The 15,615-nt window shown below is 41.6% G+C and overlaps 1 protein-coding gene across 1 annotated transcript in view; it reads right to left on the bottom strand.

Moving 5' to 3' along the window:
• Window positions 1–15,615, bottom strand: part of LOC120020922 (cyclin-dependent kinase 18-like) — a 124,936-nt gene that overhangs the window by 7,129 nt on the left and 102,192 nt on the right. Inside the window, exons 4-7 of the mRNA XM_038964562.1 lie at window positions 13,850–13,985; window positions 5,882–6,030; window positions 3,985–4,143; window positions 2,426–2,482 (exon numbers count right to left, since the gene is read on the bottom strand). Of these exons, the coding sequence (XP_038820490.1) occupies window positions 2,426–2,482; window positions 3,985–4,143; window positions 5,882–6,030; window positions 13,850–13,985 (501 nt within the window). The remainder of the gene's footprint in view (window positions 1–2,425; window positions 2,483–3,984; window positions 4,144–5,881; window positions 6,031–13,849; window positions 13,986–15,615) is intronic.

The raw sequence follows: 15,615 nt of genomic DNA, 5'->3' as shown, positions 1-15,615 counted from the left end.
ACCTTATCAAATCAAATTGTATTAGTCACATGCGCCGAATACAACAGGTGTAGACCTTACAGTGAAATGCTTACTTACGAGCCCCTAACCGACAGTGAAGTAAAAAAAAATACGGATAAGAATAAGAGATAAAAGTAACAAGTAATTAAAGAGGAGCAGTAAAAAATAACAATATATACAGGGGGGGTACCGGTACAGAGTCAATGTGCGGCGGCACTGGTTAGTTGAGGTAGTATGTACATGTAGGTAGAGTTAATTAAAGTGACTATGCATAGATGACAACAGAGAGTGGCAGTGGTGTGGGGGGCAGGCAATGTGTCTGGGTAGCCATTTGACTAGCTGTTCAGCAGTCTTATGGCTTGGGGGTAGAAGCTATCCCTATCCCTAACACTAACCTTATCCCTAACACGAACCCTACCCAATAACCTTACCCCTAACACGAACCCTACCCAATAACCTTATCCCTAACACGAACCCTACCCAATAACCTTATCCCTAACACGAACCCTACCCAATAACCTTATCCCTAACACGAACCCTACCCAATAACCTTATCCCTAACACGAACCCTACCCAATAACCTTATCCCTAACACGAACCCTACCCAATAACCTTATCCCTAACACGAACCCTACCCCATAACCTTACCCCTAACACGAACCCTACCCCATAACCTTACCCCAATACTAACCATACCCCATAACCTTATCCCTAACTTATAAAGAAGTTTTGTTTGGCTACCAGGTAGCTTTGTCATTGCTGCCTCTTTTTTGTCCCATGGCAGGATGTAATGTATTTTAAACATGACCACCTTGTTATGTAGATGAGCAGTCATGGTTGACCAGACACTAGTTCTGTTAGGACATGTGTTTACAGTAAACTACCCCCCCCCCCCCCACTCTGGTTTGAGGTGACATAGACTGCATGCCATTCCAGAACACTGCTCCCACCCTGCTGTCTTCCATGTTCACCCCTTCACAGATCTGGCAGGACTGCATAGGTGTAAGCAATATGAAGGAAACTAAATACAGGGATTGCTTACACCTATCCAGCTATTGTGAAAGGGAGTGAATGAGGACAGATGGAAGGGGACAACTTTCTGTAATGAGATGCAGCCCAGTTGTTGACCCTAATGACTGAGCATGACTAGGACAGATGTAGCCTATTTAGTCTGACTGCTCCTCTGCACTAACAGTAACTCAGCGTTCATGAGTACAGTCTGAGACAACAGATAAGTAGCCACTGTGTGAGAGTACATACACCAGTTCTATAAATCAATCTAATATTGCGATGTAGAACTAGGTATGCAGTAGGGGAGACCGGGGTTGGTTGTTACACGTTTTACTCCCGTGTAGTTCTCAGCACCAGTATATCTTACAAGACGCTTTTCAACATTATAGAAAGAAAGTCCTTGGGTTGAAATGGGGACCATTTTTGTCCTCATCTTATTCCAACATGGAGTTATAAGCAATCAAACACACTCTGTCCACATGTGACAACCAGTATGTAGTTGGTTGTCACAGTGTTTGCTAGTAGCTTATTCCTTTTGGAACAGGAAATGAAGCACTATAGCCAAGCCTTTCTTTGATCAAACAATATTTCAAACAAAATTCTACATTTTATACCTTGAGAACAACATATGACATTTTGAGTAAGTTTGTGTGGGTGTGTCAGAGAAAAATGTGTGAGGCAATTAACCGATGGCACAGATTCCTCTGCCCAACGGATGTATACATGATGAATCGGGAAGATGCAGTTTAGACATCGTTTGCTAATTGGCAAGACGTCTCAGATGTATTTAGAATATCTACATTCTAAATTCTACATTGTTTATATGTCGGCCAGGCATCAACATTCTTTTCTGATGTCTCGGCGACGTCTTTCCAATGTGTAAACGCTCTCCACACTACATATTCCCAAGACATTTTGATATGTCGGCCAAAGGTGTTCGTGTTTACTGGTAAGGGAGGTCTTTATAGCAACAGCACAAAAGAACTTGGGATTTATTGTATACTGGCAGTGGCAATGTCCCCAATTAATATATGGTTCTATTGGAGTTGATAGGGACAACCAACCCCATGTTCCATGTGACAATCCCACCCCAATGCTAATTACCACATGTTTTGACCTAGCAACTTAGAAATAGGTTTGGAATGTAGTCTTTCTGCTTTTCAACACATAATTTCATAATTCTAACATTTATAGAAAGCTTTATTTTACTTTCATTTATGAAATACACAAATTCCCCTCATCTCAGGGGTTAAATAGAAGGTGAAAATCCACACACTGAACAACCACACTGGGAATACCCACACACCTTTTAGTTTCAACGATTCTAATTTCTCTGTATCCTGCACCTATTAAATCAGCTGGATGTGTGCCTTAAACTGCAGCTGAAAGCGCGTAACCATAGCGACTTTCTTACCTCTCCCAGTTTTCCCAGTTTCACGTACGTCTCCAGCTTTCCAAAGCCAATGTCAGACTGTATGGAAAAATACACAAGTTAGCATAAAGTTATGCAACATCCAATTCCCCCTTTGTGAGAAAATAATTGCCCCCTTACGCTCAATAGCTCTGACTGCAACCAAATGCTTCCTGTAGTTGTTGATCAGTCTCTCACATCGCTGTGGAGGAATGTTTGCCCACTCTTGCATGCAGAACTGCTGTAGATCAGCAACATTTGAGTTTAAGCATGAACTGCTCATTTCAAGTCCTGCCACAACATCTCAATTGGGATTAGGTCTGGACTTTGACCGATGGCCTGACATTCTCCTGTAGAATTCGCTGATACAGAGCAGAATTCATGGTTCCTTCTATTAAGGAAAGTCGTCCAGGTCCTGAGGCAGCAAAGCATCCCCAAACTATCACACTACCACCACCATGCTTGAATGTTGGTATGAGGGTCTTACTGTAGAATTCAGTGTTTGGTTCTCGCCAGGCATAATGGGACCCATGTAGTCCAAAAAGTTGACTCAAGTTTGCCAAAAAGCACCTGGATGATCATCAAGACTCTGACAATGTTTTCAAGACGATGTTTTATGGACAGATGATTCAAAAGTATAACTTTTTGGTTGACATGGGTCCCATTATGCCTGGTGAAAACCAAACACTGCATTCCACAGTAAGAACCTCATACCAACAGTCAAGCATGGTGGTCGTATGATGGTTTGGGGATGCTTTGCTGCCTCAGGACTAAGACGATCCAAAAGACACAATCAAGTCTACATGAAAATGGCTAAAAAGCAACACATTTTAAGTTTTGGAATGGCCTAGTCAAAATCCAGGCCTAATCCCAATTGATATGTTGTGGGAGGACTTGAAATGAGCAGTTCATGATTTGAAAACCCACAAATGTCACTAGTTAAAGCAGTCCTGCATGGAAGAGTGGGCCAAAATCCCTCCACAGCGTCGTGAGACACTGATCAACAACTACAGGAAGTATCTGGTTGGAGTCATTGCAGCTAAAGGTGGCACAACCAGTTATTGAGTGTAAGGGGGCAATTACTTTTTCACACTGGGGAATTGGGTGTTGCATAACTTTGTTTATCAATTAAATGAAATAAGTATGTCATTGTTGTGTTATTTGTTCACTCAGGTTCATTTAATCTAATATTAGGTTTGGGTTGAAGATCTGATAACATTCAGTATAAAAAAAAAGAAGCAAAATCTGAGAAATTTAGAAAGGGGCAAATACTTTTTCATGGCACTGTATGTAAGGTTATGACCATATGGTTTAGGGATCATGGTATTGGGTACATGGGGTAGTCTACTGACCAGTAAAGCCTGCAGGGACATGCGGCTGAGGGGTTTGATTTAGGGTATTAGGGTATGTGTGTATTAGGGTACTGTAGTATGGGTGTAAGGGGGTACAGGGTACTGAACAGTGATGACTGTCACGACATGTGTCTGAGAGCAAAATTCACTTGGTGGTACAGTAACCGAAAAAGGTTGGGAACAACTGTATTAGGGTATAGCGGTACTAACCAGTGAAGCCCGTCGGGACATACGGCTGAGGGGTTTGCAGGGAGGAGAGTTCTCATTCTCCATTTCTCTCTGCATCTGCAGCTTTTTGAGGATCTCTGGAGGCAGGCGGATGTCCATGGGCAGAGACATACGCTTACTCACATCCTGCAGAGAATCAATCAGTCATCGATATGCAACACTCACACAATCAATCATTATTTGTGCAAATACACACATCATAAATGGGCAATATTCTCTCATGATCAATGACACATTGCACCAGAACAGGTTTATTATTATTGTTATTATTATTATTTATTGCTCCATCCACCACCCCACCCTCTTCGGAGGACTTTGTTTTACAAAAAAAAACTGCCATTTTGTTGCATACAAATTACTCACAACTTTCACATACATGGTACTTCTATACACAGTATTACATGACACAAAATATATTTTGATTTACACATTAAATGGTATATGGTATTTTCGGTCCTAACTACTACAGAGCATGTGCTGTTAATCTCACCCCGCTGTTAATCCATAATCTGCCTATCTCCGTAGCCCACCCCGCCTATCTCCGTAGCCCACCCCGCCTATCTCCGTAGCCCACCCCGCCTATCTCCGTAGCCCCCCCCGCCTTTCTCCGTAGCCCACCCCGCCTATCTCCGTAGCCCACCCCGCCTATCTCCGTAGCCCACCCCGCCTATCTCCGTAGCCCACCCCGCCTATCTCCGTAGCCCACCCCGCCTATCTCCGTAGCCCAACCCGCCTATCTCCGTAGCCCACCCCGCCTATCTCCGTAGCCCACCCCGCCTATCTCCGTAGCCCAACCCGCCTATCTCCGTAGCCCACCCCGCCTATCTCCGTAGCCCAACCCGCCTATCTCCGTAGCCCACCCCGCCTATCTCCGTAGCCCACCCTTTCTCAATTTCCATGTGCAATATATTTTTCAACTTTGCTTCTGAACTCTGAACCTTTCTGATCTCATAGTATCCGAAGAGTATTGCAAACAGTATTATTATGTAATGCTAATTGATTGACTGACTTTCCAAATGGCCAACAGTGCTATTTGTAGGGTTAGTTTTAGGTTAATGTTGTGATGGGTTTTTACAGTGTAGAGGTAAGGAGTGATTGTGTCTACTTAAAGCTAGGGATGATTAGACGATCATTATTTTGAGAAAGTAATCTTCTGTTTGTGTTTCTATTCTGTCTGTGGTTCTGAATGCAGACCTGTCTTAATGTAGGACCAGACGAATCAATCCTCTGTTCTGTTAATCTGTTCTTCCACTATGACACAGTTTCTCCTGTGAGTGACTATCTATCTCACACTTCCCCCCTGCACCACACTTCTGGAACTGTCTGAAATAAGGTGTTTGTGTGTATGTGAATTTCCCCAGGGTGTGTGTGTGTGCATGCACAAACACGTGTTTGTGACTGTCGCTCTTTGCAGTTATTTTTGTTGAAAAGTAAGATGGCTGAATATCTGAACTAAAGATGTCTGGCCCGGTGGGTTATGTGGAAAAGAAAGAACATTCAGACGATGGCTTGTAATTCCCTGTGGGCTGTGTAGCAGCTGCTGCTGCTCTGAGGCTGAGAGGAAGTTATGGCCACTCAGTTTTGAGAGGGAGGAGAGGAACCCAGTCAGTAGCTCTTATGATATCATAAAGGTGTAATAACTGGTTTTGTAAAGGTGTTATGATTGTCTTATGTATACCCCCTTCAAGTAAAGTTTTATCTACATTTGTACAGGAGGCTATATTTGCTTTAGTGTCCCTCTCAGTATAGCAGTTCCTCTTGGATTGAAACCACTTTGCTGTTGTGAGTTAGACTATACTAATTGGCATGTCAATGTGAACTTTATCATTTCTAAACTTTCCTATTTCTCCTTCTCCCTAACTCTCCCTCCCTGTCTCACCACCATAGAGAAGTGTCGGTGTGGTGCTTTGCTGCGGTACTGGAGATAGGAGGGGGACTGTGCTCCGGGCGTGGCAGGCTCAGGGCTCACTGGACTGGGACTGGCCTCAGGGTTCAGCGACGGCAGGGTCAGGCTGTCTGGAGTCAGTGCTGCAGGTCAGACAGAGAGAACGCACACTTTAGAGTTATGGAAAACATTTAACACACAGATGATGAGAAATACTCCATATTGTAGCCTTAAACACACACGTACAGGCTTGCTTGAACAACCTCTCTTCTTCAGTGTTGTACACAGCAGATTGAGTGGACAATTACAGTTTACGAAGAAAAAAAATACAGCACTCATTCAGACACTACACAAGGCTGCATCAGCTACAGTGTGGAAATATGTGTGAGTGTTTACAGTCCTCTGAACAGCTTGTGTTTCAGCCTTGGTTTGATCCTGTGTGTGAATGGGTTGTTGGTCTAACTGCTGTTGGATGTGTTTGGAGTGGATATGTCTGTTCCATCGCATCGACTGACACCTCTGTGTATGTGGATACGTGTGTGCCTATGTGTGGATACTTATTGGATGTGTGTGCGTGTGTGCACATGCGTATGTGTGTTCAGCCCGCTGCCTCTCGGGGTGTTTGATGTAGACTGTGGTGAGCTCTTTAACTCCGTGTTTCCATGGGGACACTGATTGTTAACAAAAGCGTGTGAGCATGTGGCTAAACGGAGGGAGATATCCTCTCTCTCTCAGAAGGCAAAGACATCAACTCAATGACTATTCAATGTTGATTCAACGTAATGTGATAACAGCAAATCAAATCAATTTGTCACATGCACTGAATACAACAGGTGTAGACCTTACAGTGAAATGCTTACTTACAAGCCCTTAACCAACAATGCAGTTAAGAAAATAAGTTAAAAATTACATAATCAAAGAGCAGCAGTAAAATAACAGTAGCCAGGCTATATACAGGGGGTACCGGTACAGAGTCCGTGTGCAGGGGCACAGGTTAGTTGAGGATTGTTTCAACCAGTGTGAGCCCAGTGAGCTCTCGCTCTCTGTCTGTATCCCTCTCTGTCTACTTATTCTCTCTGACAGATACAGTATCACAGCCTTTTATTAGTGGAAATGAAAAAGCCCTGGCTACTCCTACACACAGAGACCATTTTTGGGTGTACATCCATACAGGTGATGATGGAGATTTAGATGTTAGATTTGAGTTGAGCTAAAAGTTAGGAGGCAAGTAGCTCTCAGTGTTTAGAAAAATAAGGTGACAAAAACAGATGGGACAAAAGAGCGATAGAGAGATCAACGAAGGAGAGAGAGGGGGAATTGGATGGAAGGAAGTGGCAATAGATGAATGGTTCTAAGTTTGATTAATATTCCTGCTGTGAGTGGGCACAGAGAGAGAGAGAATGAAAGGGAGCCTGTTTGGCTCATCATTTAAATATCACAGTTACAGCAACCCTTTGATCTGTCTGCTCTTAATTGGGGCCAGGTCAGGTGAGACATGCACACACACAATGTTCTAGTCCTATCCTGTCTGAGATGGGAGATATTTATCTGATGAAGTGAATTATGTAGTAAAGGACAGACTGCAGGCTCTCACATGGCAAGTTAGGAAACACAATCATTGGAGAAGTGGACAAAGACATGAAGGGCTCTATTTCTTGCTGGCGTTAAGGCGGCTCTAGTGTCAAACGTATGTTAGTTTGCAATTTCGTCATGTAAAAACGGGTGCACTGGCATTTTCCAGCCATAATGCCATGTTTGGCAATTTACCTGTCTTATATCAGCTCGCTGGCGCTCAGATGGGAGGGGTGGAAATATTTGAGATGTGTCCTGTAAAAACATGATCCAAAGTGCTAATTTCAGGGTGTGCTGATGGGGATATTTAAGCCCAACCAAAAGCTGGTGTTAGCGGTAACACAGTTTGTTATGGCATGCATTTTGACAGCGGAAACGCAGCCTATCCGACACACTGCCCATATGCACATGGAACAAGCGTAGCCCAATGTGCTTTTGATGCCTGTATGTTTACATTAATCTAATTTTTTCCCCATTTCGTTTGATTAAAAACCAAGGATAGCCTGCCCTCTTCTCCATTAAGGCTTTTTTGGCCTGCCCAATGCAATCGCGAAGTAGGCAAGACTGCCGATAAAGGGTTTGCCTCCTGAAACCTTTTGGAAAAAAATCTTAATCATTAATTAAAATATTATTAATTTAAAATATCAAGTTTGAGAGGAGTAAAACTGTGAGCTGAAATTCACTTTTTATCTATGCATTGTATGGAGGCCCACATTATTTTAGTCATGTAGGTCCCGTTTTGGACATGATTAAAAACCCCTCCATGATGTAGGCTATGTGTCCATGCCCATCATGAAACGAGAGATGAGTACCTCTGAATACCGGTGAACCTCGTATTTAGAAGTTATCTGTAACCTGTAAAACTGTAACCTGTAAAAAAATTGCTTGTTTTCCGTTTCAAACAGCAATGCATGTCTTTTTATCCTGTCGATTTTATGAAATCATTACATTTTACATTTATTTTCTTGTTTTTCAGTTTAATTTTATTACAACCAATCTTATTAATCTTATTGGGGCGGGAGGTAGCCTAGTGGTTAGAGCGTTGGACTAGGAACTGAAAGGGTGCTAGATTGAATCCCTGAGCTGACAAGGTAAAAGTCTGTTGTTCTTCCCCTGAACAAGACAGTTAGCCCACTGTTCCTAGGCCGTCATTGTAAATAAGAATTTGTTCTTAACTGACTTACCTAGTTAAATATATATATATATTTTAAATAGTATGATTCACCTTCATGGTTTATGGTTACAACGTCGGATGCGTTGTACACATTCACACATTCTGGAGTGTGAATGTGTAGGAGTATCTTCATAAAACTGGAAGCTGGTTGAGAGAATGCCAAGAGTGTGCAAAGCTGTCATCAAGGCAAAGGGTGGCTACTTTGAAGAATCTCAAATATATTTTGATTTAACACTTTTTTGGTTTGGTTACTACATGATTCCATATGTGTTATTTCATAGTTTTGATGTATTCACTATTATTCTACAATGTAGAAAATAGTAAAAACAAAGAAAAACCCTGGAATGACTAGGTGTGTCCAAACTTTTGACTGGTACTGTATTTTTCCAGCTACTGTGAAAAGTTTGGATGTGTGTAAAAACCTCCATAGTCTGCCTTGTTTTATTATTAATATTATATAATTATGGTCCCTGTAAATGTGCAATAGCTTTTTTTAAACAAGTTGTTTTTCTGTTCAGAATTTGATTAGAATTATTAGTTATCTTTTTATGCCTTATCAATAATGAATGTATCTTGCTTATTGACAATGTTTGGCATGTCCATGCTCAGCCATAATGCAATTTATAATAGGCCTAGCCCCTATATCCGTGTGAATGCCATCAAAGCCATGGAATTACTTGGAACAATGTGGACTGCAAATGGGTTCAAGTTAACATATTTAGCAAAGATATGTCTACATTTTGTTATTTAGTTTCTGTAAACCATTTGACAAACAATAACAGACTAACATTGGAGTTGGAATTGATTCCAAGGCAATACATAAAAGACAGTAAATACACAACTTGAACCAACCACATATTTCGCCATGGAGCACGTTCTGATTGGCCAGTGAGGGGCCAAGCCTAGACACACCCACAACTTGTTTATTCATCAAAACCCAGCCCTTTTGCGCCAACGCCAGCAAGTGCGCTAATAAATGTAATAGTGAAAATAGCTACAAATATTTCTGACTGAGCTTAGATTTACCACTGCATTAGGTTTGTTAAAATGGAGCCCTAAGATTTTGCGTTAGGTTTGTTAAATTGGAGCCCTTAGATTTACCACTGCGTTAGGTTTGTTAAATTGGAGCCCATAGATTTACCACTGCGTTAGGTTTGTTAAATTGGAGCCCATAGATTTACCACTGCGTTAGGTTTGTTAAATTGGAGCCCTAAGATTTACCACTGCGTTAGGTTTGTTAAAATGGAGCCCATAGATTTACCACTGCGTTAGGTTTGTTAAATTGGAGCCCTAAGATTTACCACTGCGTTAGGTTTGTTAAAATGGAGCCCTAAGATTTACCACTGCGTTAGGTTTGTTAAATTGGAGCCCATAGATTTACCACTGCGTTAGGTTTGTTAAAATGGAGCCCATAGATTTACCACTGCGTTAGGTTTGTTAAAATGGAGCCCATAGATTTACCACTGCGTTAGGTTTGTTAAATTGGAGCCCATAGATTTACCACTGCGTTAGGTTTGTTAAAATGGAGCCCATAGATTTACCACTGCGTTAGGTTTGTTCAAATGGAGCCCTTAGATTTACCACTGCGTTAGGTTTGTTAAATTGGAGCCCATAGATTTACCACTGCGTTAGGTTTGTTAAAATGGAGCCCTTAGATTTACCACTGCGTTAGGTTTGTTAAATTGGAGCCCATAGATTTACCACTGCGTTAGGTTTGTTCAAATGGAGCCCTTAGATTTACCACTGCGTTAGGTTTGTTAAAATGGAGCCCATAGATTTACCACTGCGTTAGGTTTGTTAAAATGGAGCCCATAGATTTACCACTGCGTTAGGTTTGTTAAATTGGAGCCCATAGATTTACCACTGCATTAGGTTTGTTAAAATGGAGCCCATAGATTTACCACTGCATTAGGTTTGTTCAAAATGGAGCCCATAGATTTACCACTGCATTAGGTATGTTAAAATGTAGCCCATAGATTTACCACTGCGTTAGGTTTGTTAAAATGGAGCCCATAGATTTACCACTGCATTAGGTTTGTTAAAATGGAGCCCATAGATTTACCACCGCGTTAGGTTTGTTAAAATGGAGCCCTTAGATTTACCACTGCGTTAGGTTTGTTAAATTGGAGCCCATAGATTTACCACTGCGTTAGGTTTGTTAAATTGGAGCCCATAGATTTACCACTGCGTTAGGTTTGTTAAAATGGAGCACATAGATTTACCACTGCGTTAGGTTTGTTAAAATGGAGCCCATAGATTTACCACTGCGTTAGGTTTGTTCAAAATGGAGCACATAGATTTACCACTGCGTTAGGTTTGTTAAAATGGAGCACATAGATTTACCACTGCGTTAGGTTTGTTCAAAATGGAGCACATAGATTTACCACTGCGTTAGGTTTGTTAAAATGGAGCACATAGATTTACCACTGCGTTAGGTTTGTTAAAATGGAGCACATAGATTTACCACTGCGTTAGGTTTGTTCAAATAGAGCACATAGATTTACCACTGCGTTAGGTTTGTTAAAATGGAGCCCGAACTGTCTGCTGACTTTAGGTTCCTCACTACATGTGATTTCTAATTAAACTTATGGTTGTAGGCTACTAATATGTTTCTACAGAGTTGTAGGCTACTAATATGTTTCTACAGAGTTGTAGGCTACTAATATGTTTCTACAGAGTTGTAGGCTACTAATATGTTTCTACAGAGTTGTAGGCTACTAATATGTTTCTACAGAGTTGTAGGCTACTAATATGTTTCTACAGAGTTGTAGGCTACTAATATGTTTCTACAGAGTTGTAGGCTACTAATATGTTTCTACAGAGTTGTAGGCTACTAATATGTTTCTACAGAGTTGTAGGCTACTAATATGTTTCTACAGAGTTGTAGGCTACTAATATGTTTCTACAGAGTTGTAGGCTACTAATATGTTTCTACAGAGTTGTAGGCTACTAATATGTTTCTACAGAGTTGTAGGCTACTAATATGTTTCTACAGAGTTGTAGGCTACTAATATGTTTCTACATCCATTCTTCTCTGGCTGGCTCTGTTAAAAGTTAGTATGACAGTGATTGATGTAATGATCTGAACTGATTTGATTAGATTTATCTTTCTATCAGTACACTTGTTAGAATATCAAAAAATGATGATTTAATTGACAAGCTGCACTGGATATTAACTAGGTATTAGATTGACTTAAAGATTAGAGTGGCAGTGGCAGGCAGGTGGCCTCCCTGGTACACACACACACACACACACACACACACACACACACACACACACACACACACACACACACACACACACACACACACACACACACAGACACACAGACACACAGACACACAGAGAGCTAGGAGCTAGCCCTGCAGTAGTGGAGTGGTAATTGTGTTAGGCTTGTGTGTGAATCCTAACTGATTTGGAATGTCTCATTAGGTTAGCTGTAACACTGTAGATGTGCGGTGTGTGTGCGTGTCTGCGATTGTTAGCCTGTGGGATGAGATACGGAATTAATCAGCCTAATTCAGGTGTGACTGACTTTTTTTTGTCATTTTAAGTTTGATGTAGCTGCTTACCAGCTGAGATGGGCGAATGAAGGCGATATTATGTTGATAAAACTTCCCTAACGAACCAAGATGGTAATTCTGATCTGCGAGCTGATTGTGTTATTCTCTTTTTTTGCAATAAATGTGACCACTGTAAATGGTATATGGTATTTCAGTGTCAGGGAATTTAATTGAACTATATTTTAATGTGAAAAAAACATTATTTAAAGGTCTGTTTCTGATGTATCCCAACCTCATTAGGAGTTGAAAGGAATATCCAGAGAATGTGGTTAATTCTTGTAAAAATGTGAGCCAAGTCTGTCTCCAAACATGGACAGACATTTGGACAGCATTGCCCTGATTCAAATCAAGGATTACTTTATGACATTTTTGTTCAGTTATTGTCTGAAATAGGCTGTGATGGAAGAAGGGGTTGTGAAGGGCAGAATGTTTGGATTGACAGAGAGCCTATTAACACTTCTATCACTCTCACTCACTCACTCACTCACTCACTCACTCACTCACTCACTCACTCACTCACTCACTCACTCACTCACTCACTCACTCACTCACTCACTCACTCACTCACTCACTCACTCACTCACTCAGACCTTGAGTTCTCTCTGCATCAGGGGGTACAGGACTCTCTGGGGTTAGATCACAGACACAGCTGCTTCCCCCAGACAGCTGACAACGGCTGGCATCACACAACGCTACATTCCCATCCATCCAGACCTCTATTCTGAATCCCAGTGTGCTCCATGTTGTTCTTGTTTAAAACTGTTCTGTAATCTTTCATGTACATGTATTTTATGTGGAAGCCAGGAATAGTAGCTGCTGCATATGCACCAGCTAATGGGGATCCTAATAAACTAAACTTCTGTACAAGGTTAGCTGCCTCAATCGTGAGAGAAGTAACTGAGGTCAAGCGTGCATGAGAAATGGTGAACAGCATGAGAAATGGTGAACACCAAGAACACACTGTTTAAAAGGTTTTGAATTTCTTCTCAATTTGCTTTATTGGCATGACGTAAACATTTACATATTGCCAAAGCTGACTTTGGAGATGTACAATATTGATATAATTAAAATAATAATCAATATTGTGAATATTGTTTTCTATCACTGCTGCAGGGCAGACTGGTGCTAGATTAGAGGATGGGTGTTACTCTGACCCAGTAGACCACAGTGAGGGAGATTTGCTTGTATAAATGTGTCTTGAACCCTGCTAATCAGCCTCAGCTCCTGGCACCCCCTATTACTCTCACACCTCTCTTTCTCCTTCACCTCTCCACTCAGAGCTTGTATAAATGTGTGTCTTAATAACCTCTTCTAACCCCCAGCCTTCCCTCAGCCCAGCCGGAAATCAGTGCTGTTAATCAGGCTGTGGAGACTAAGCGGGGCTGGTACAGAGATGACTGGGCTGGTGGTTTGATTACAAATGGATCCAAGAATAGCCTGATCCATGAATAAAGGAATGCATGGAGGGAGTAATGTAAGATCTGGGATCAGGACGTTGAGCTTCCTGTGTCTAAATATAGTCCCAATACGCTGTGAAAGGGACTGGTCATTCCTTAGCAACGCTCATAGCAGCAAGACCCACTGGAGACGAGGACAGAGGAGAGGATTGCTGTGTGTCATTGGGCATTGTTGGGTAGAGTTAAAGGTCTTACCCTGAGTGTGTTGGATGTTGAGCTGGTTGATTTGCTCGGTGAACTCGTTCTCCTCTATGGTTTCGGTGCGAGGGACGGACAGTGAGAAACGTCGCTTAAAGTTCTTCATCTTGTTAATGTCGCAGAGGAGCAGTACCTGATGAAGAGAGCGCGAGACAGTCAGACAAGGCATACGTGTATGTAAATGACTGGGTATTGAACCCTATTTTTCTGTATTTAGCCCACTGAGGTAAAGCCAAAGCATTAGCCCAGGGAGCTACCACAAGTTTTCAGAGTAACTCAAACAACACCCTGTCCTTTACTCTCTTACAGTAGAAGCGTCCAACTCTACAGGCTACAACCACATTTATATAATTTCAACCACCACTAACCATAACCCCTTGGGTGAAAGAGAATATGTAACTTGTTGTTATTACTCCTGATATCTCCAGGAGTGGTTAGTATAATTTTTGTCTTAATCTGTTGTCTAGTACTGTCTTTTTGTTAGCTAGGGCCATCTACTTTAAAGGGAAACTTCACCACTAGACACTAGTTGGGGTGTTTTTTTTCAGTCTACTTACATGAGGGTGTTTGACATAATTATGCACTATAGCTGTATTTTTGTGCCGTGAGAGTTCAATGAATGGTGTCATGTTTTGTAGCAATCATTGTGGCCTTTGTGTTTCAACAATTGCACGATCACGCAAGCAGCGAGTAGGTAAGGTTGTCCTTGTTCAATACAGCCATTGGTTCCTATCTGCCAGGACGTTGCAGGATGTCTAGGTTGACTCATTTCCCCTGGCTTTGTAATTACTAAAGCCTGATGGGTGCCATACTTTCTTGTTCCCGCTCTCGAAGGCAGGCTTTTCAAAACAGGAGCAGTACTAGTTTACAGTTTCACCGGGGCTATGTTACCGCGCACTGTCTATCCAAGATGGCTAAATAATTAGCTACAATGGCTGCTTCTGATGATTCCTCTTTCCAAGAAGAGCTGGGTGACCAAACATTTATGTTATTTTACATAGGAGCATACAGCCTTATTTAGTTGAGCCGGAATACACTGAAGAGGAGTTGAGACAGTGAGAATAATTGCTGGACCAGGACTCAGAATGGTAAATGACAAACGAGTAAGTTGTTTTGCTGTCGGTAGTTAGCTAGCAATATAAGCTTTTTTTACACAAGGCAGTGTTGTTCAATACAATTTGGTGATCAATTCGGCCATAACAGGGCTTGCTAGTACCACAGCTGGCCAAATTTAGCTAGCTAGCTGTGTTTACTATACCTAAAATGTACTGTAGTCTAATATTATCGCTAGCTAGCTAGCTAGCTAACTAGCCTCAGTGCCTCACATTAGGAGCAAAACTGTATAAATGTTTTGATGATGATGGCAGAGGGTAAAATAATGACTTTGGCTTGAGGACTCAAATTATTCTTGGAGTAACCACACCTGTGTGTAGTAGCTAGCTAGCTAACGTGTCTGTGAGATGTCTCATGCTACACCATGTTGCTACAGTAGGAATACAGACAGTAACGTTACACAACGATTGCTCATGAATGTGTAATAGCGTTTGTCTTTCTCACAGACGATACCGCTTGGATACAAAGAGGTTGATGACTCGAGATGTGAAAGGTCCCATAACAACGATCTCCCCTTGTATCAAAGTGACTCAGAACACCTCACTGCACCACCCAAATACACCATTTGCAAGTATTCCCTTTATTGAACTAGTATTTATTAAAGCGTTAGTATAGTTTTCTTCTTCTGTATATGTCATACATTGCCATAA

The sequence above is a fragment of the Salvelinus namaycush genome, chromosome 2 (assembly GCF_016432855.1).
Source record: "Salvelinus namaycush isolate Seneca chromosome 2, SaNama_1.0, whole genome shotgun sequence".
Classification (NCBI taxonomy): Eukaryota; Metazoa; Chordata; class Actinopteri; order Salmoniformes; family Salmonidae; genus Salvelinus; species Salvelinus namaycush.
This window is presented reverse-complemented; position numbering and strand designations above follow the sequence as displayed.